At 41.2% G+C, this 21,314-nt stretch overlaps 1 protein-coding gene across 11 annotated transcripts in view; it reads right to left on the reverse strand.

Annotated features, from left to right (window-relative positions):
* The window catches only part of LOC135097140 (uncharacterized), a 37,894-nt gene that overhangs the window by 9,562 nt on the left and 7,018 nt on the right, over window positions 1-21,314 (reverse strand). For 5 of the 11 annotated variants that reach the window (XM_063998905.1, XM_063998903.1, XM_063998907.1 and 2 more), the window contains exons 3-8: window positions 20,590-20,742; window positions 15,941-16,158; window positions 9,201-9,380; window positions 8,445-8,567; window positions 5,978-7,002; window positions 2,961-3,166 (exon numbers count right to left, since the gene is read on the reverse strand). In XM_063998905.1, coding sequence (XP_063854975.1) covers window positions 16,016-16,158; window positions 20,590-20,742 — 296 coding nt within the window. In that variant the 3' untranslated portion in view covers window positions 2,961-3,166; window positions 5,978-7,002; window positions 8,445-8,567; window positions 9,201-9,380; window positions 15,941-16,015. The remainder of the gene's footprint in view (window positions 1-2,960; window positions 3,167-5,977; window positions 7,003-8,444; window positions 8,568-9,200; window positions 9,381-15,940; window positions 16,159-20,589; window positions 20,743-21,314) is intronic. The other 6 variants (XM_063998910.1, XM_063998908.1, XM_063998902.1 and 3 more) reach the window with 5 other exon arrangements.

The following is a 21,314-nucleotide window of genomic DNA, read 5'->3' on the forward strand; positions in this document are numbered from 1 at the left end:
CTGAAAGAGATGTCAAGAGAATCATTGAAATTTGAAGGATAGGTGTCTTAAAACCTCCTGCTTGAAAGAGTTGAAGTCACAGAAAGGAGGAAATACAGAAGCAAGCAGGAAGTTCTAGAGTTTACCAGAAAAGCGAATGAATGATTGAGAATACTGGTTAACTCTTGCATTAGAGAGATGGACAGAATAGGGATGAAAGAAAGAAGAAAGTCTTGTGCTGCAAGGTTGCAGGAGGAGGGGCAAGAGGAGGGGAGGCATGCAGTTTGCAAGATTAGAAGAGCAGTTAGCATGAAAACAGCAGTAAAAGATAGCAAGAGATGCAACATTGTGGTGATGAAAAAGAGGCTGAAGACAGTCAGTAAGAGAAAAATTGATAACACAAAAAACTTTTTGATTCCACCGTCTAAAATAGTGGTATGAGTGGAACCCCCCCCCCCCAGTAATGTGAAGCATACTACATACATTGACGGATAAAGGCCCAGTACAGAGTTAGCAGCTGGGGGGTGAGAGAAACTGGCAGAGATGTCTCAGAATGGCTAGATTCATAGAAGCTGTCCTAGCTAGAGATGAGATGTGAAGTTTCCAGTTTAGATTATAAGTAAAGGACAGACTGAGGATGTTCAGTGTAGAAGGGGGGGACAGTTGAGTGTCACTGAAGAAGAGGAGATAGTTGTCTGGAAGGCTGTGTTGAGTTGACAGTTGGAGGAATTAAGTTTTTGAGGCATTGAACAATACCAAGTTTGCTCTGCCCCAATCAGAAAAATTTTTGAAAAATCAGAAGTCAGATAGTCTCTAGCTTCCCAGTGTGAAGTGTTTACTTCCTGAAGGGTTGGATGTCTATGAAAAGATGTCCAAAAGTGCAGGGTGGTATCATCAGCTCAGGAGTGGAGAGGACAAGAAGTTTGATTTAGATCATTGATGGATAATAGGAAAAGAGTGGGTGACAGGACAGAACCCTGAGGAACACCTCTGTTAATAGATTTAGAACAACAGTGACCCTCTACCAAAGGAGCAATAGAAAAGTCAGAAAAGAAACTTGGGATGAAGTTACAGAGGATAGAAGCTGTAGGAAGGTAGTTTGGAAATCAAAGCTTTGTGCCAGACTTGATCAAAAGCTTTTGATATGTCTAAGGCAACAGCAAAAGTTTCACCAAAATTCTTTAAAGAGGATGACCAAGATTCAGTAAGGAAAGGGAGAAGATCACCAGCAGAGCAGCCTTGATGGAACCCATACTGGTGATCAGATAGAAGGTTGTGAAGTGATAGACGTTTAAGAATCTTCCTGTTGAGGATAGATTAAAAAACTTTAGATAGGCAGGAAATTAAAGCAATAGAATGGTAGTTTGCAGGATTAGAATGGTCACTCTTTTTAGGGAACAGGCTGAATGTAGGTAAACTTCCAGCAAGAAGAAAAGGTAGATGTTGACAGACAGAGCTGAAAGACTTTGACTAGGTAAGGTGCAAACATGGAGGTACAGTTTTGAAGAACAAAAGTAAGGACCCCATCAGGTCCATAAGCCTACCGAGGGTTTAGGCCAGTGAGGGCATGGAAAATATCACTGCGAAGGATTTTAATAAGTAGCATGAAGTAATCAGAAGGTTGAAGAGAGGGAGGAACAAGGCCTGAATCATCCAAGGTAGAGTTTTTAGCAAAGATTTGAGCAAATGGTCAGCTTTAGAAATAGATGAGATGGTAGTGATGCCATCAGGTTGAAATGAAGGAGGGAAAGATGAAGAAGCAAAGTTATTAGAGAAGTTTTTTGGCTAGATGCAAGAAGTCATGAAGGGAGTTAGATCTTTAAAGATTTTGATTTTTGAAGAACAGAGTTGGTATGGTTCAGGGCAGAAATATAAAGTGCATGAGATTCTGGTGATGGAAGGCTCAAGTACCTTTTGTGAGCCACCTCTCTATCATGTATAGCACAAGAACAAGCTGTGTTAAACCAAGGTTTGGAAGGTTTAGGTCAAGAAAAAGAGTGAGGAATGTTCGCCTCCATGCCAGACACTATCACCTCTGTTATGTGCTCAGCACACAGGGATGGTAATAGCTCCTCAGCTCCCTCTGATTAGCAGAGGCAAAATGCCAGAGCCACTTTCACTTAGGGGGATCCTAAGGAGGGAGTGGAGTGACAGGACAAGATACAGATATGAGATTGTGATCAGAGGAGCCCAATAGAGAAAATAAGGTGACAGCATAAGGATTAGAGGTCAAGAATGTTGGGCGTATCTCCAAGATGGTCAGGAATACAAGAAGGGTGTTGCACCGACTGCTCTTGGTCATGGAGGATATCAAAGTTAATTAAAGGCCAGTTTGCCAGGATGGTCAGTGAAGGGAGAGGAAAGCCAAAGCTGGTGGTGAACACTGAAGACTCCGAGAATGCAGGTCTCTGCAAAAGGGAAGAGAGTCAGAAAGTGCTCTACTTTGGAAGTTAACCAACCAACAACACAATGGGACAAAACTCCAGCCTCAGCAGCATCTTGCACCACCACAACACAACACTCACTGAGAATCACTTATTACTTGTATGAGGCAAGTGTGGACACAACAACAGCAACTTGTGTAAGCAAGCTTGACAAGAACACCATAGTGCACCTCCCTGCATGAAGCTGAGGGGTGTATGCACGGCTGGAAGCCTCAACCTTCATCACCCAGCAGCTGCCACCTCTCTGTGAACCACCAACAGCCTGATGCAGAACTCAGGACACCAGTTCACACACTCAGCCACAGATCAAAGCATTAAGCCAACTGTGGCTCTGTATTCTCAAACACTTTGGTGTTGTATCTTAATAACACTTAACTGGATGAAGTAGAAGTTATTGGATTTTCATGATTCTAATGATACTTTAAAAAAGGATTTTCCACTAGTGAGAAAAATATCCAGGGGGAACCTGACTAATCATTTCTGTAAACCTTGGAGATTGTTGCAGTGAAAGCCCACAGTGTTTAAGAGTAGTGTTACCAAGCAGGGAAGCCTCAAGTCCAAGCAACAATCAGGTCCTGAAGAATACAGCCTCAGTGTTGTGGTCAGCAGTGGCAGAGGAGTGAGGGTGGTGATGGGAGGATTCTACCACTACTGGAAGTGTCAAAGAGCTGTCTTGCTGGCATCCTGAACCATCTTCTCCAGCTCCAGGTCAGCCATCAGCTGCTCCAGAGGCTCCACTCCTGCTGTAGGGGGGAAGCAATAATGTAGGTTACCTGGCAGGGGACTATCATGTGACACTGCTTCACTAAGTCTGTAATAATAGTTTTGCCAGCTGAGGAAACAAGAACATGGTAACACGGCCACTGACCGACGCTGTCACTGGTCAGTTCATTGCCTGTCTTGTTTTGAAAAGTGTAGCTAAACTTACATATTTCTACTGAAGCCCATACTTGACTATAATGTTTCTGAATATACAACTTACAATAATCATGTATTCTACATTATCTAATAGTTTTTGGTAGAAATAAAGCAACTTTTGCTGGGGATTCTAACCTGAACAGCACTGAATGCTTAAATCTAATGCACCTCCTGCCAAGTCAATGGAGTGTAAAATATTTATGTATTTTAATCCTTTTTTTGCATATGGTGGTGGGAGAGCTCCACTGCTCCTGTGGGGGAATGCATGCCATCACACTGCAGCAGCATTTCAGCCAGCCTGTCCTGGCCACACAATGACTACACAGGTCAGTAAACAGGCCAGACAGTGGTGGCTTCAATAAGTGTTTGGGAATAATACAGTTATCATTTTGTCAAGTTTTAACCTTGCCACAGTCAGTGTGCTTGGGTGGTGCAGAGCAACAGTTTCTTAGTGGCTGCAGCATAAGTGACACGTTCCATAGTGATATTGTATGGGAGTGTCATATTGCACATTTAGTAAACATAGGAGATAAGCTGTAGTCACCAAGTGTTTCCAAATTCCTGCCACTACTTAGTGAACTACCCACAGCAAACCCATGACCACAGAGAGAGGGGTGACACAGTAGCAGCACTGAGTGGTGACAAGACCCATACTTGCCAGTCTGATATCACACACTGTGCCAAGGGCAGTACATAACAGGCTGAGTGACACACTACGTGGCACTGCCTGTACTGCCAGGTGACAGCTGGTCTGGGTGACGGTGCAACACAGGGACCAGCGCCAGTCCACTTCCCACTGCATTATGAGTATTATTGTTATTTTTCATGTTTTAGAATTCATATATGATCTTTATGCAAATGGAGAGAAGAAGAGAGAAAAAACTACTTAACACAGGCAAAATCACAAGGGTAGGAGTTGCAATCAAAACAATACAGGAATACAAATGGCAAGTGCCAAAATAATGTTTGGTGCTTCATGACAGAATTGTAAAAGTTTGCTCAGTGGCAGCCTGGTGACTGTTGAGAGCAGTGTCATGCATCCAGCAACTCACTCAAAGTTGAGGCCATCCACCAGAACCACTGACCAACACTCATCTCTCAATTAAAGATAAAGCATTTTGAAAAGCATCATCTCATTTCTTTCCAATAATTTAAACAGATGTGCACTGGTATGGATTACATTATCTTTGCAATGGATGGCAGAAAAGAATTAACTGAAGGGCACACTGGAGTACTGTGACTTTACACAAGACAGACTGCAGTGGAGGGAACAGCAAGGATTACAGGTGTTAGGAGATGTGTGCAGAAGTGGCTGACAAAGTGTTGGGGAGGGGACACTAACACAAGAAGAGTCCAGAGTGAGGGCACAAGGCATCAGGATGCATACTAAATGTTATGAAACATTGAGAGGATGCCCATCCTCAAATAACAGCAGGAGGACTGTGAGAACAAAACACCCACACACACGTGTCTACCAGAGTGGCCCACCGCTGCCTACACAACATCCCTCCCTCACTTTCACAGATGCCATTCTCCCAAAAAATCCCTCACTACCTGTACACATCAAAAGCTTTGGTACACCTGCCAGGAAATAACTACAATGGGTATGACAAGCTGGCAACAAGTGTCTTGGACCACTGTGTCTGTGTCCTGTAGTCATGGCAAACATGTGTGCCATGGACAAGGAATGATTCCTTTAGTTAATTATGGTGTAGGAAATTCAGTGTTTTCAACTAGAAATTAAAAAAAAAAAATCAAAACAATCATTTAGAGTTTTTGCATGACTTGTTCCTTGGGCCATTTGAAATGTGCATTGTCACACACACCAAAAAATCACAACTGCCTGCTGGACTCATAAGAGCACTGGCCACCCCATTCCCCTGATCTTTAACCGATCACTGAGAGGCACAGGCAGAGGAGGGCAGCCTGGACACTACAAAACTTCAGACAGGTATCAGGGAGGAATGAAATGATTCAAAGCCACAGACACTCATGGAACTTGCTGATCTGTCTCCTTCATGTCTTGGGAAAGGTGCAAGAAGGAAGAAGCCAGTCTGTTCCTAGTTTCTCTGTAAGTAATATAATGGTTTTGTTCTCTTCATCTGAATTGTTTTCATTCACCTGTGGTCTTGCAGTTAACAATATCTTGCAATTACTGTCCACCAATCAGGGAGTGAGAGCATCAGTCACCACTAGTGTTACCATGCTTGTGGCTATCATGCTGTGAATTTTGAAGCATGCATGAACATACAGTAAGAAGAGAAGACCAGGATCTGATTGAAAGAGCTTGAAAAAAAGACAGTCAAGGGAAGAAGATGGAGGGAAAGACAGTGAAATGGAGGTATGGAAACGTGGCAGAGCTACAAAGGACGGGAGGCACTGAGGAAGATGCAAGGGACAGAAACTTGTACGTGGTGCCAACCCCTAACTGTAAGGAAATGGCCACAAAAGAAGGTCTTGCAGCTGACAATATTTTGTACATACTGTAGACCAACCAGTGTGTGAAAGCATCTATCAATTTCTTAATACTATTTGTGAATTTGAACCACACATGAACATACAGTATATCCCACCTGTACATGCATTCCAATATCCATCCATCCATCCACACTGTACAGGCTGTCCCATACACTAACCTTGCTTGATGAAGGGGTGGTCGCACTCCTCCTCAGAAAACTCCAGTGTATGGTGTCGCCTGGCTGCTCTCTCCATATTCAGCACTGGGGAAGGCATCACACGGCTCACTACAAACACCTCACCTTCACACCAGCATCAGTAGGGCACATTACATAATTTCTGCTAAGCTTAATTAATTCGGTGATGTTTCATGTAGAGATTTGAAAGAATACAAAGAACAGCCACTAAGATAGTGCCAGAACTGGATGACTTGACACATGATGATAAAGATGAAAAGAAACTTGGACAGAAGAGAGCTTCCTAAATAACACACATCTTTCCACAAAGGAGTAGAGACATATGGAATGGAGAAATGTGTGAAAACCCCTGCAGCTTTAGGGTTAGTCAACCAACCTGAGGAACCAGACAGAAATGCCCTTTTGTTATGGACAAGAGATGAACCTCAATATTAGAGAGAGAGAGAGAGAGAGAGAGAGAGAGAGAGAGAGAGAGAGAGAGAGAGAGAGAGAGAGAGAGAGAGAGAGAGAGAGAGAGAGAGAGAGAGAGAGAGAGAATGTCCAAATAATGCAAACATATCTTTCCATGTAAATATATAAAGATATAGAATGGATTACAGGAGGAAGCAGTGAAAGGCAAAAGTGTACATCAATGAATAAAAAGGCTGGAAAGATACAAACACAGAAGCAGATTACAAACTTAGTGGCCATGGAACTTTTACTAATGAACAATTTGGCGAGTCTGTCTGTCAGTGACCTCACTATCACTAACTCATACACCTGTTGCTGTCAGTGGAGGACAGTGGAGGGGTGGGGGAAGGTACTGCTTCTTCACAGGGTGAGCATAGCTATAATCCGGGTCGCCGTGGGAGGGACAGTGACCCTGCCTGGCCTGCAGTTCCTGTCCCCGTGACCTGCGGTGGGATGACGCACTTCTGGCCTCGTCCAAACTTTCTCGTGACTGGTAGTTGACTCTGTAATGGAGTGACTGCCACCCACCATGTCAGCCACAGTCTGGTAGTCCCCGTCTGGTGGGCAGGGTGGTGGTTAGTCAGCTTGGGGTGCAAACATATGGGTAAATAAGGGAACATATGGATGGATTTCTTTTAACCCTTTCACTGTGATAACCTTACCTAACCTAACCTATAATTGAATAATGCTAATTCATATGGTTCATCTTTGTTTATTAACCCCAACCTTAAATGTAAAAGCTGAAACAACAAAAATGCAGAAAAAAAGAGGAAACAAATTTCCTTAATATTTATGTAAGCACAGCGACGGGTCGTGCCGAGGTGAAAAGATCACGTAAATTCAATGAACCCTTTCCCTGCTGTCTGTCAAATCTTTCCTCAGTCACTCAGCACTCTGGCATGTCTGTTGCTGATCTACCCCAAACACTACACTACACCACCAAAAATTGCAAAATCTATTCTTTTTCATGCTCTCCTTTTTTGCACATGCTTATAAAGATTTCATACATACTTCTAAGTGCTGCAAATTGTTGCTTAATGCAGTGAAAGGGCTTAATTTATTATATTTTAAGTCACATTAAACTAATTAATGTAAAACAACTTATGCAAACCAAGAGCCACCAGTGCCAATGCCAGTTTATTGGTCCTGATGACTAACCTTGTCTTTTTCTTCCATCATTACTCATTAAGACTTTATTCCCTTATAAGAACATAAGAGCACAAAAACAACAAAAGCTGCAAGAAGCCATCAGCCCTACATAGGGCAGTCAGTCCCTGAACATGCCTACCTATTTTGATCAATCACCCTGGTTCATAAATTTGTGTAATCTTTTGAAACTCACTATTTACTTGGCATTAACAACCTCATTATCATTCAATTACCACTCAATTTGAAAACAATCTTAATCCTCACGGTTTTTAAATCTAGCCATATTCCTGCTGCTTTGTCTCTCCTGTCCATCCATATACATGCCAGCCTAACACCTGCCTCAAACAATGGTACACTCAGACCAGGCTAAGAAGTGAACTGTCTCTTCCCCTTGTACTTTTCTCAATCTCCAAGTGTTAACTCCACACTAACTGGCACAAAACAGTAAGTGCTTTAGTCTATCTACTTTTCAATCTTAGGCACCTAATATAACAGTGTTTTATCTCCTTAGTTTAGGAGGAGTTCACAAGTGCACTATTGGTTTTGTAAGCTTGTCAGGAGCAAGTATTTTCACTTTATTTTCCAAGTATATGACCTGATGTGCTATGCCTAAGTTCCTGGGGTGTAGCAGAGTGGTCTACGAGATGACTGCTAACCACCAGGAGGTGACAGAACTAAGAGTATGAATGATGCGTGTATGAGAGTGTAGTGCTTTGCCTGGGCCACCCTATGAGGGATTGCCTGTCTGGTATATAGAGGGAGACAGGTACATTTTGCAGGTCTCCATTTGTGTTGGAGATAATCCCTGCACTGTTCTGAAATATTTGAGCTTTCCCTGACCATGACTGACCTGGCTTGAAGAGGGTAGGGACTCGCAGGGCTCGGTTGTTGCCCAGGGTAGCACAGAAAGACACCAGGTCAGGCTCAGCAGGTGTGTCAGATTCAGTGGTGACCTCACTACTTGTCACCACACCTGCAGGGGAAAGGAGCAGATGTGTGGTGGTGATGGCTGTCTGTCCTCTATATAGTGAAAAGTGGCACAGTATAAAAAGATGGGTTGCAATTTATGAATGAATGAATTGACTAATTGCTTTCAAGGCACCACAGCTAGGGTCACATGTCATCACATTAAAATATTAAGAAAATATGTGAAGAGAATTGTTGAATGTTCAGAAATATTTGTACATCAAAACTTCTGCACTGCAATGAACTGTAATCTTTATTTTTTTCCTTTTCAATGCATTTCTCAAGATTCATGATTTTCCTTTTTTTTATAATTCTTAGCTGTAAATTTTGCAGTCATAAATCACAAGAAATCACAGGAAATGACAAATTATTTTACATCTCTCTCTCTCTCTCTCTCTCTCTCTCTCTTACTGTTCCCTAAGGGATCCTCCTCCCACACTCCCAGCATCACCTTTAGTCAATAAATAAACATGAGTGCACTTTTGCTTAACACTCCATCACAGCACTCCATTACCATGCCATCACTCCCTGCCACACCATCACCCCTCCCCCCCTACCCTGGCAACACCACCCAGCCACACCACCTACCACCTCAACACTGTTTTGCACTAGCCACATCTTAGCTAATCTCTTACATCACCTATAAGCCTTAAGCCTCCACACTCATCACACCACCACTCTCAGCTGCACTCCCACCCACACCGGCCAGACTTGGGTGTCGTTGGCCCTCCATTGGTGTGGCTGTGGGCGTGGTAGGTGCACACCAGCTCCTCATGGTTAGAACTGACAGATGAGCCACTTGCCTCCTTGCTGGCTGCACCTGAGGACAGTACAGGTGTGGTAAGGCTTTGACTTAGACCAGGTGTGTTAATTTGGTACCCTCTATTGGATCAGGTGTGTTAATTAGGTATCCTCTATTGGAGCCGGTGTGTGTATCCTTTATTTAATTAGGTATCTTGTACTGGTAGTGTTGTTGTTTTGTATGAGCTGAAGGTAGATATGCACTACGTGTCACTTATTTTTGTTGCCCTTGGCCAGTGTCCTTCCTACATAAAAAAAAAAGAAAAAAAGAATTTGATTATGTAGTGTTTATGTATTGTCTTTTGTATTATGTATTTTTATATGTATTTAGTGTTATGTATCATCTCATTATGTAGCATGTATTATCTATTGTGCACTGTGTATTATTGTACATGACTTATTTTGCTGATATTTCACTTTGGTGGTACTGCATCAAACACTGACTGACTGAATGACTCACTCACTCACTCACTCACTGTGAGCATTTGTGTGCATGCTGGTGTACATTCTTTGTGTCCTAGTTTCAATGCAATTATGAATAACAAACAAAAAATAATGCACACTTTATTTTTTTTATTAATGGCAAGAAATATTTATAACAGAGAGCTTGTTATGGTCATTAATTGGGACTCTCTATCATAACTATTTTTATTATCACCATTATTGTTACAAATAATACTCCTATAACTGCAAATCTAAATGGAACCATGAAATAATAAGGAAAATCAGAGGTCAGGAGAAGAAAATCAATCAAATAACCATAAAAGGAACTACTAGCAACAGACACACTAACAAACCCAATAAATTAAATAAATAAAATAAAACAAAACAAGAGGTCAAAAATCAAATATAGTGGGTCTTTGTAAATGAGGCAGCAGTCCCACAGGCAGCCAGTGTGAGCAGAGGCTGTGTGATGACAAGAGAGTCCTGCACACTGGTCATCTTTGTACAGTTGAGGTCATTAGCCGAGTGTACTCTTGCACTCACTTTCCTGATTATGTGTTTTCCTCTAGTCTCAAGTCTAAGGACCAATCTATTCCCAGACTTTGTGAGGAGACTGTGAGCAGATCAGACAACTCCAGACTGAAGGAAATGTCAAGGCACAGGAAGCTTGACTTCTGACCATCACCGCACTAACAACTATTGCTTTTCATTCATTTATCTTTTTTACTCTGGTCTTTCTTCCAGAGACCAACAGGGTTAAGAGTGTGAATGATGTGTGCATGAGTGTGTGGAGCTTTGTTTAGGCCATCCTGTGTCACATTTTTGGCCTGGTATACAGATGGGCAAATCTTTTTATCTTTACTCTATCCCTTCACACCACAAAGCTGTTCCAAAAAGGAAAGACAAAAGAGATGGAACAGCCAGCTGCGACCTCACTGAACATTTCACAACCTGCCTTTTAAAAATTCTGTTCTTTCACACAACTCTACATGCACCTAATACATGCACACCCTTCACTCAAAATTCAAAATTATCATGGCGACTCCTACACCAGCCTCGGAGTCCCCAGGACAAATGTCCCCAGATCAGACTGCTCTTCTGGTGAGTGTCTTGACACCACCCTCAACTTTTTCTTCAATAACTTCTGCAACATTTGTGGCCTTACATCTTCTTTTCAATCTGTAGAACACAACCTCTCTACTAAACTTCATCTTTTCCTCCCAAAAACACAGGTGTCTGAGGCAACTGACAGTACCCCCTTCTTTGTTCCCCCCTACTTTCTCTATCATTTTCTGTCCAAAGCTAGATGTTGCAACTATGTGTACAACAACTTAACTTGCTCTTATACCCACACTCTTGAATCTTCTGGATTTTTCACCGTCTGGCTATGACTACAGTCACTCTAAAACAAAAGTTATCTGTGCTGTATACCTCTCACCTACAAGTAACTCCTCTTCCTATAAAAATTCTTTGACTACTTAACTTCTAAAGTGAGCACGTTCTGAATCTCTTCCCTTTTGTAGAGATCTCCATTCTTGGAGACTTCAATGTTCATTACTAATTTTGCCTTTCCTCTCCCTTCACTGACCATCCTGGTGAACTAGCCTTTAACTCTGCTATCCTCCATGACCTAGAGCAACTGGTACAACACTCTACTTGTATTCTTGATTGTCTTAGAGATATGCCCAACATTCTTGACCTTTTTCTCACCTCTAACCCTTCTGCTTATGCTATCATCCTATCATCTCCATTGGGCTCCTCCAATCACAACCTCGTATCTGCATCTTGTCCTATCCTTCCAATCCATCCCCAGGATTCCCCAAAGTGGAGGTGCCTTTGTCATTTTGTGCCTACTGGAGCCAAGTAGGTATTATGCTGATTTGCCTTGGAATGACTACTGTTTCTGTGTCATAGGGTACCCATCTCTGTGTGCTGAGCGCATAACAAAGGTGATAGTATGTGCTATGGAGACATACAATCCTCACTCTTTCTTTTGTCCTAAACCATTGGTTCCCAACCTTCATTACATTACTTGTTTACTGACTTTTCAAGTTTGCATTATCCATATCATCAAGTGAAGGCACAGTACTATATATCTGCTATAAAGAAATAGTGGTAAACCCTATAAAGCAATCACTCAATTGCATAGCTGGCAATGATAATAAAAAATTTATCACAATAAATAATAAAACAATGATGATAATGTTATCGGTGATAACTGATAATTCAGTAACTGGTGATAAATTTATCGCCAATAACTGATAACCAATAAATCTATAAATCCAAAATTCTGATAGTAGTGATAACAATATTGATATTTTAAGTAAAAAAAAGAAAAATCCAAGCCTTTACTTTTATCTTGATCTTAGAAAACTTAGAAACATCTTCAAAAAATTGAAATTCAATGTTTATCCTGTCTCTTCACTAATGAAAAGTACTGTTTTAATTAAAATAACTACATTTGATTTTGAAAGTTAACAACTTCAACATGCTCATGTTCCTAAAACTACGTTACGAAGGGGGGATGCCGTTAGCAGCACTGTGTCATGGGTAGTGAAGATGGGCATTGGCAGCACTGAAATCAGGAAGGAGTGAGCTGGTACTCGAGATGAGACCAGAGGTGGGAAACACTTTGATTGGCCAAAAGAGCAACAGCAGCAATTACTTCATGCTACCCATTAAGATCCAGGGCTTGTTCCTCTCTCTCCTCTACCCTCCAACTACTTCATGCTACTCATTAAGATCCTTCCCAGTGATGCTTTCCATAACCTTGCTGCCCTCAGAAGGCTTATGGACCTGATGGGTCCCTCGTATTGTTCTCTGAAGCTGTGCCTTCGTGCTTGCATCTTGCCTATTCATCTCTACTTGTTCTGTTGTAATATAGTGTGGTGAGAGCCTTCCCTGTCACCTCTCCCCCAGTACTCACCCACTGAGAGCAAGTATCCACCTCACTGGCTGGCTCCCTCTAGCATTCCTTCATTTCATTCATACAAACTTGCCCAGAGTAGTAAAAAAGATCAGACAACTTCCTCCAAAGATCACATTCCAAATCTTGGTCTTTGTAGAACTCCTCATATAAAGCAGTTTATTAGTCCACATACCAATAATTTATTTCACATGAAATTCACTGGAATTTGTGGCACCAATATTTGGAGAAACCATAAACATTTACAAATTCATTCACTTTCATTGTTACCATTTGTCCACACCACCTTACTGTATTTCAGATTATTACAGCAGAACAGATGATGTACGGAACTATTCTCTCAAAACCACCATCCTACTCCACACATCACTACTCTGTGCAGGAAAAGAGGTGAGTGTGGAGGAACATGTACAATGTATGGCACTGCAATACTAACTGCTAGATTTAGAATACAAGACGACTGATATCAAAATGTTACAAGACTTATCCATGTATTAAGTTTGGACATCACTCCTTCAAAACAGTCACCTTGACCACCAATAAAGTGGTCCCAGCCCCGCTGTCACTGCTCACATGTGTTCAGTAAGTCTTGTTCTTAAAGCATGTTAAGCACCTTCTGTGACTCAGGCTCAACCTCTTCCATGGAACACAGGATAACAACATATGGAAATCAGAAAGGCTGCCAGAAGTCATAAGGCTTACCCGTGGCAGTTCCTGCACAAAATATACCTACCTATTTCCATCTACCATCCCCATCCATAAATCTTTTAAAACTCCTAAAGAACCAACACCAACAACCTGATTACTGAGTCCATTCCATTCACCTACCACTCCATCTGAAAACCAATTCCTTCCTATCTCCCTTTTAAGTCTGACTTTTCAAACTTAGATCCATCCTTTCTCATTTCATGGTGTCAAGATGGCATCCTTTTCACCCACAGCTTCCTTTATCTTTAGGAAGAAGTTACAAATGAAGTGTGGATCCAGGTCTTGTCCCCAGTGGAGACCCTCAATGTGAAGGTTGGGTCATCTGGCACACCTTCTGTTTGGAGATCAGAAGCCTGGGCACAAATTTTTCAGCTATGTGGTCATATTCAAATCAAACTTGGGGATTGCCTCAGCTGTTCTGTATGATGCACCAACCCTGACACCAACTCCCTTCGCTGATCTCCAACAATTCCCTTGCACATCACTCAACCGTTTCCATGTTTTCAGTGGCTGAGCTCACGGAATATCATCCTGACCTCTTGTCATCTTCCAGAGATATTCTGTTGCTCCTGAAGAATACATGGCACTTGACGCACCTCACATAACTCACTGCTTCCTTGCCACACATGTGCTAAATCATGTCAAAGGTCTCTGCTGAATTTGACACACAATTTGGTGTTAACTCTGCTCTTGTTTGCAGTTCATGATGAAATATGAAGTTCAGCATGAGGCCACAAAACTCATGTGATATGGCTCACCAAGTTCACAAAAAGACACCAATTGGCAGACTGCTTGATAACTGTCACTGTCCAGTCCCATCAGACATGCATCCTTGTACAGCCACCTGTTGGTGTACTATGGAACTAGTCTTGGGGCTTTGATACCACCTCACACTTCATTTTACCCTTCAATCCCAACATGTCAGTGGTAGCTGAGGTAATCTCATTCTTGTGTATAGATTCCTTTAGTTACAAGGAATATGTATTATGTTGCTGGGACACTCACTTTGTGCCTCTCTCAAATGGATGATGTATAATAAGAGCTAAGATAAGCAACATTGTTTCAGCTTTTTTCTGGCACACACAGTCATCTATCAAGAATCTGGCAAAGCCTGGGATGAATATAGCAGCGTGTTATGACCACAGGTCTCTGTGCTCTTACACTGTAAATATGCACTGTGATGCCCCATGAGTACCTCTGGGGTGATAACACTCATGAGGTCCACAGCTGGCTGCTGCATTACCAGACAACACAGTGCACCACTTGTGGAAGACATGAGGTCATTATGTACACTTCCTTCTCAGTGATAAAATGAATCCAAGAAATGTATACAGTGGAACCTCAGTTACTGAATGTCTCCCTCTCCGAACAACTCTGTTTTTGAACAAAAATTTTAACTCCTAATTGCTTTGATTACTGTACCATAATTTGGTTTTCAAACAAAGTTACTTGATTTCAAATACTACAACACGTAACAAAAGCTGCCATTTATTACTAATTTATAGCTTCTATAAATATTTCCTTTGGAGGAGAGACACAGAGGGTAAGACAGTAATTCAATCTTTGAAATAAGTTAAATGTGATCCTACTGAAGAACCTCAATGTAAACAAACAAGGTTCAGGGCTCAGGAGTAATCCCAAGCCTCCTGTGGCTCTCCCGATGACCCACAATGCCATCACTACTGCACAACTGCATTTTTCCAGTAGCTTTTCCCAGCAGCAAGATGTCTAAGTGTTATGATCACCTTCATTTTGGCAATGAGTGGGTTGTTCCTCTTTGTCTCTGTAAGGCTTCCCTCACTTGATTGGTGACAAAGAGAATGCCAGCATGGTCTAAACAATATCTTTTGATGAGTTCTGTATCACTAAGTTCCTTCAATACAGCTTTTCTGAATAAAAAAAATTCTAAGCTGGAGATGCTGTGGAGCAGCCATCTTAGCAGCGGGAGTGTTGGTCATTACCCACTAAGACATGGTGGATGCGAGTCTGAGAATGGATTAATCTATTTTAGAATGACTCCTGTGGGGAAAATAGTATCGGTTTTCAAACATTTTGGATTTGGAATGACATTTACGAACAAATTAAGTTAAAAAACTGAAGCTCCCCTGCACAAGGATTCACTGTTGAATGAAAGATAAAGCAAGAGATAAAGATGAAGTTGAAACTGTCCTCCTCATACTCAAAGTAATGAGGAGTTATGGATACTTCCCTTGCAGAGTCAAAATGAGTTCAAACTGGCAGGAACTGTATCAGATGAAGAGGCTTGCTGACAAATAAAAGTAAAACAGTGCAGATGTAACACAACTGCTCACTGTCAACTACAACAATGTAAACTAGAGATATAAGATAGGAACACACTGATAAATAAAGCAAAAACAATTGACATGTAGGATATCTGAACCAACTGTATATATAAAAAAAAAAAAAACTGTTCATAAAGTAACACAAACCACATGCAAAATGAAGCTGAAACTTTCCTTCTTGGCAGTGAAATGACATACCTCTCTCAGCATTGCAAGGGGCCTAGGCTGCTCCCTTCCCCTTGGCCCCATTAGAGGCTTTGTCTGGGGGTGTGTTCACTCAGGGCGGGAGGGGTTGGGGACGCCTGCAAAATGTGGCCACTTGAGAGATGGGACAGCTGCCCTTGAGGAGTCACCCAGCCAACCAGCCAGCCAGCCATCCCACAGTGGACTAGTCAGCCAGATAGCCAGCCAGTCAGCTAATCAGCAAGAAAACCAACCAGCCAGCCAGTCAGTTAGTTAACCAAGCATCCAACCAGTTAGTTAGCCAGCCAGCCAACCAGAAAGCCAGCCAGCCAGCCAGCCAGCCCAAGGAAAACACTACACACAGAGGAGGAGAGGCACTACAAAGACTCAATTTGGTATTATTAAGAGAAGTGGACATTGTTGAACACATGAACTACAATCATCCTGTAGTAAAAAGTGATTGTGTGATGGTAAGGTTTCATATCAAAGAAAAGGAAGAGGAAAGTAGATGGGAAAATTATAAGGATGAAATATTTAAGTATGGTAAAACTAACTTCAAATAAATGAGGAGATACTTTGGTAAGATGGACTGGAGTGCCTTTATTACAGCAAAAGATGTGCAGAAGTAGGAAGCATTAGTCACTAGGTATATATAAGAAAGGAGTGAAAAGATGTGTACCAAAAGGAAACACAAAGATAAGATATAACAAAGACTGGTATAACAGAAGATGTGAAGTTAAAGTTAAAGGATGCGTTTGACAAAGTACCACACTGAAGATTGATATGAAAGATATAAACACAATAAGAAGAAAATAAAAACACAAAGACTGCTATAAAAGAATATATGAAGTAGTGAGGGAGGAGAGGGAGAAGGCATGGAATAGATGGAGGTGAAAAATGCAAAGATGTGGCAAAACTACACCACTACAAGAAATGACTGTGTAAGGGTTACTACAGAAGAAAGGACAAGTTATGAGAACAATGTTATGGACAAATGTAAAGAGGAACCAAAACTATTCTTCAGGTGTGTGAGGAGCACAATGAAAAACAAAGAAGGTGAATGGTCAAATGTGTGAGGATCTGGCTGACATGGCAGAGATGATGAATAAGAGTTTTCATTTAGCATTCACAATGAGAGGATATTTGTGGGGCAAAGTGAGATGAGTGAAAAAATGGGTCCAGGGAAAATCCAGGTGACTGAGGAAGACATGTGGAAACAGTGTGAGGGACTAGATGTTAGAAAGGCCCCTGGACCCAAAAAAGTGTAGGGATGGATACTGAAAGAATGCAATCAGCAGGTGACATGGGTGGTGCACAGTATTACTGAGAGTTCCTTAAATGAAAGTAGAGTCCTGCTTAAATGAAAGAGAGTAAAAAATAATTCCAATTTATAAAGGTGGTAACAAGAAGAGGCGATGAACTACAGACCAGTGTCTCTAACAAGTGTGGTATGTAAAATGTCTGAAAGATTAAAGAAGGATAAATTAATGCATTACCTAGAAAATGAAGTGATGATAAAACAATTTGGATTTAGAAGACAGAGGTCATGTATTATAAACCTGATGAGTTTTTATTCAAGAGTGGTGGATACAATACAAGAGAGGAATGGGTGGGCAGACTGTGTATATTTAGCCCTGAAGAAAGCCTTTGATAAAGTGCCACACAGGAGACTGCCATGGAAGATGGAGCATGATGATGGTCTGAGAGGTGGCCTGCTGGGATGGATGGAGAATTTCTTGACTGAGAGAGAGATGAGAACCGTGGTAAAAGATTGGGAGTCATCACAGAGGAAAACTGAAAGTGGAGTACCCAAAAGCTCAGTGCTGGCACCAGTCATACTCGTATATGAATGATATGATACAGAGTGTGAATAGCTACATGAGCTTTCTGTGCAGATGATGCCAAGTTCCTGAAAGAGTTGAGAGTGAGGAAGACTGTGGAGTGTTGCAAGAGGATCTGAACAAGATATTGGAGTGGAGTCATAGATGGGAAATGGAGTTTAATCCAGAGAAATGTAAAGTAATGGAATTTGGAAAGAGTGAGAGAAGAGTAAAAGGAAATTATGTGTTGAATGGTGAGAGGTTGAGTAAAGCAGAGGAGGAAAACGATCTGGGTGTTACGGTCAGTGGAAATTTGATCCCAGAGAAACACATTAGCAGAACTACAGGAGAAACCTATAATTTGTTAAGCCTATAATTTGTTGAGAGGAATAAGGCCATCTTTTGAGTATAACAATGAAAAGATGATCAGGAAGATGATTATATCACTGATTTGACCTAGACTGAAATATGCAGCTGTAGTGTGCTCATTCTACATGAAAAAGGATGTAATGAAGTTGGAGAAAGCTGAGAGATGGTACGAAGAGTCGTTTGTCATACGAAGAGAGACTGGCAGAGTTGCACCCACCAATACTGGAAAAAAGGAGAGAAAGGGGAGACTTGACTGCTATATACAAAGCACAGGAGGAAGTGGAGGAGGTGGACCAGAGTGACTTGATGGTTTAGGATACGTGAGATATTAGAGGACATGGAAAGAGGCTGAAGAAGAGTACTTGTAAAAGAGACATCAAAAAAATATAGTTTCCCACAAAGAAGTACAGATGTATAGAACAGTCTGGATAAGGAAATAGTAAATGCAAGAAGTATACATGGATTCAAGGCTAAACTGTATATTAAAAGATATGGAGATGGGATAGCACCAGCATACCTCTTGTCCCATAAAACTAGATATTGAAGGAATGTAGAGAACAACTGGCTTATAAAATTCACAGTCTAGTGGTGACACCACTATCACAGGGAAGAGTACCAAAAGATTGGAAGAGAGCAAATATTACACCAATATTCAAAGAAGGAAACAAAGAAGACCCAATAAATTATAGACCAGTGTCCTTGACTAGTGTTGTAGGAAAACTGTGAAAGAAAAATAAAGGAGAGATAGATGGAACACTTGGAAAGAGATAAAGTTTTGGTAAATTGTCAATTTGGATTTAGGAGGGGAAGATCATGCTCCATGAACTTACTGTCCTTTTATTCAAGAGTAGTCGACATTGTGCAGGAGAGAGACAGATGGGTGGATGGTGTCTACTCAGACTTGAAGAAAGCGTTTGACAAAAGTACCACACCAAAGATTGCTATGGAAGATAAAAAAATATGGAAAAATTGGAGGAAGACTGCTGGAGTGGATGGAGGACTATCTGGATGATAGAGAGATGAGAACTGTAATACAAGACCAGAATTCATCTTGGCTGAAAGTAACTAGTGGTGTCCCACAGGGGTCAGTGTTGGGACTGATAATGTTTGTAATGTATGTGAATGACATAAATGAAGAAATAGACAGTTATATGGACTTATTTGCAGATGATGCTAAGCTGATGAGAAGGATAGAAAATGTAAATGACTAATAATAATAATAATAATAATAATAATAATAATAATAATAATAATAATAATAATAATAATAATAATAATAATAAACGGTTTATTATTTAGGCAGTTAACAAACTGAAAATGTACATAGGGGGTGGGGAAATACTTAACATTAATCCTAAAGGTAAGTCTAATCTAGAAGGGACTACTGATTGATGGCTCGCACAATGGTGGGAATCGCACTGTTCCTGTACCAGTACCGGTACTGGTACTGCAAGATGATTTAAATAAGATAAACAGATGGAGTAAATCTTGGCAAATGGAATTCAATTTAAGTAAATGTAAAGTAATGGAGTTTGGTAAGAGTAAGAAAAGAATACAATATCATTATGAGATGGATGGTGTGAAGTTACATAAATCAAAAGAGGAAGTGGATTTGGGAGTAACAGTTACTGAAAATTTGACTCCATACAGACACATTGATAAAATTACTGGAAAGATGATGAATTTGTTAAAAAGAATGAGAATGGCATTCTCACATTTGGATAAAGAAATGATAAAAAAGTTGTTGATTTCCATGATAAGACCAAGCCTGGAAGTGTGGTCTCCTCATACAAGGAGGAATATTATAAAATTAGAAAGAGTACAAAGAGCAGTCACTAAGATGGTTCCAGAGTTGAGCAAGTCAACCTAGGAAGAGAAATTAAGAATGTTGGAAATTCCTACCCTTGAAAATAAGAGAGAGAGAGAGAGAGAGAGAGAGAGAGAGAGAGAGAGAGAGAGAGAGAGAGAGAGAGAGAGAGAGAGAGAGAGAGAGAGAGAGAGAGATTTAATAAACATCTATAGAATGGTAAATGGTATGGAAAATGTGTTTTATAACTTTAGACACACAGAGTACAAGGGGACACAATAAGAAGTTGAAGAAAGTTAACTGTAGAAGAGACATTAAGAAGTATAGTTTTCCTCACAGAAGTGTGAACAAATGGAATGAACTCAGCGAAGACATTGTCAATGCCGTAACTGTCCACGCTTTTAAGACCAAACTAGATAGGTATAGAGACGAGATACTATGAGATTACTCCCCTCCTTACCACTCAGTCATGAACAAAATAATACTCAGCAAAATAATCAAACAAATAAAAGAAAGGTTTATAATATTTTAAGTTTTCTTGATCCACATCACACTAACACTTCTGGAAAATCTTTACCCCCTTAATAAGGATCCAGTTATCTACAAGTGCCACCTCAGGGCTCCTCCCTAGATGGCCTGTAGACTGTACACAGGGACTTTTACAATACCTGAAATGCATTCCTTCCCAACAGTGGTGAGAGGCAGGGGAGTGATATGCTGTGACCCTTCACAAAGGAGCACCTCAGGCTGCTGCCTCACACCAGCATGGTCTGTGGCTGGGGAAGTGTCCTCTCCAGGCTTCTCCCCATATGCTGAGGATTCTGGAAAGACAAAGACAACTAACTTATATAGAGAAGACTACATTAAGGTGCCAATATCAATAGAATATGATTATGAAGAAAAAAATAATCAAAATTTGATAAGTGTCATGAGACCATCTTCATGAAAGAACTGAAGTTACAGGCAAGGGGAAATACAGGATCAGGCAGGGAGTTCTTAAGTTTAACAGTTAAAGGAATGTAAGACTGAGAATACTGGGAGGTGGACAGAATAGTAGCAAGCCTTGTGCCACGAGACCACAACAGGAGGAGAGGCAGACAGTTAAGATGATCAGAAGACCAGCTGCCATGCAAGAAACTACAGAAGATAGCAAGAGATGCAACACTGCAGAAGAGAGAGAGAGAGAGAGAGAGAGAGAGAGAGAGAGAGAGAGAGAGAGAGAGAGAGAGAGAGAGAGAGAGAGAGAGAGAGAGAGAGAGAGAGAGAGAGAGAGAGAGAGAGAGAGAGAGAGAGAGAGAGAGAGAGAGAGAGAGAGAGAGAGAGAGAGAGAGAGAGAGAGAGAGAGAGAGAGAGAGAGAGAGGGGGGGGGGGGGGAGGGGGGGCAGGCAGTTTG

Source organism: Scylla paramamosain, unplaced genomic scaffold, assembly GCF_035594125.1.
Source record: "Scylla paramamosain isolate STU-SP2022 unplaced genomic scaffold, ASM3559412v1 Contig13, whole genome shotgun sequence".
In the NCBI taxonomy this organism is placed as follows: domain Eukaryota; kingdom Metazoa; phylum Arthropoda; class Malacostraca; order Decapoda; family Portunidae; genus Scylla; species Scylla paramamosain.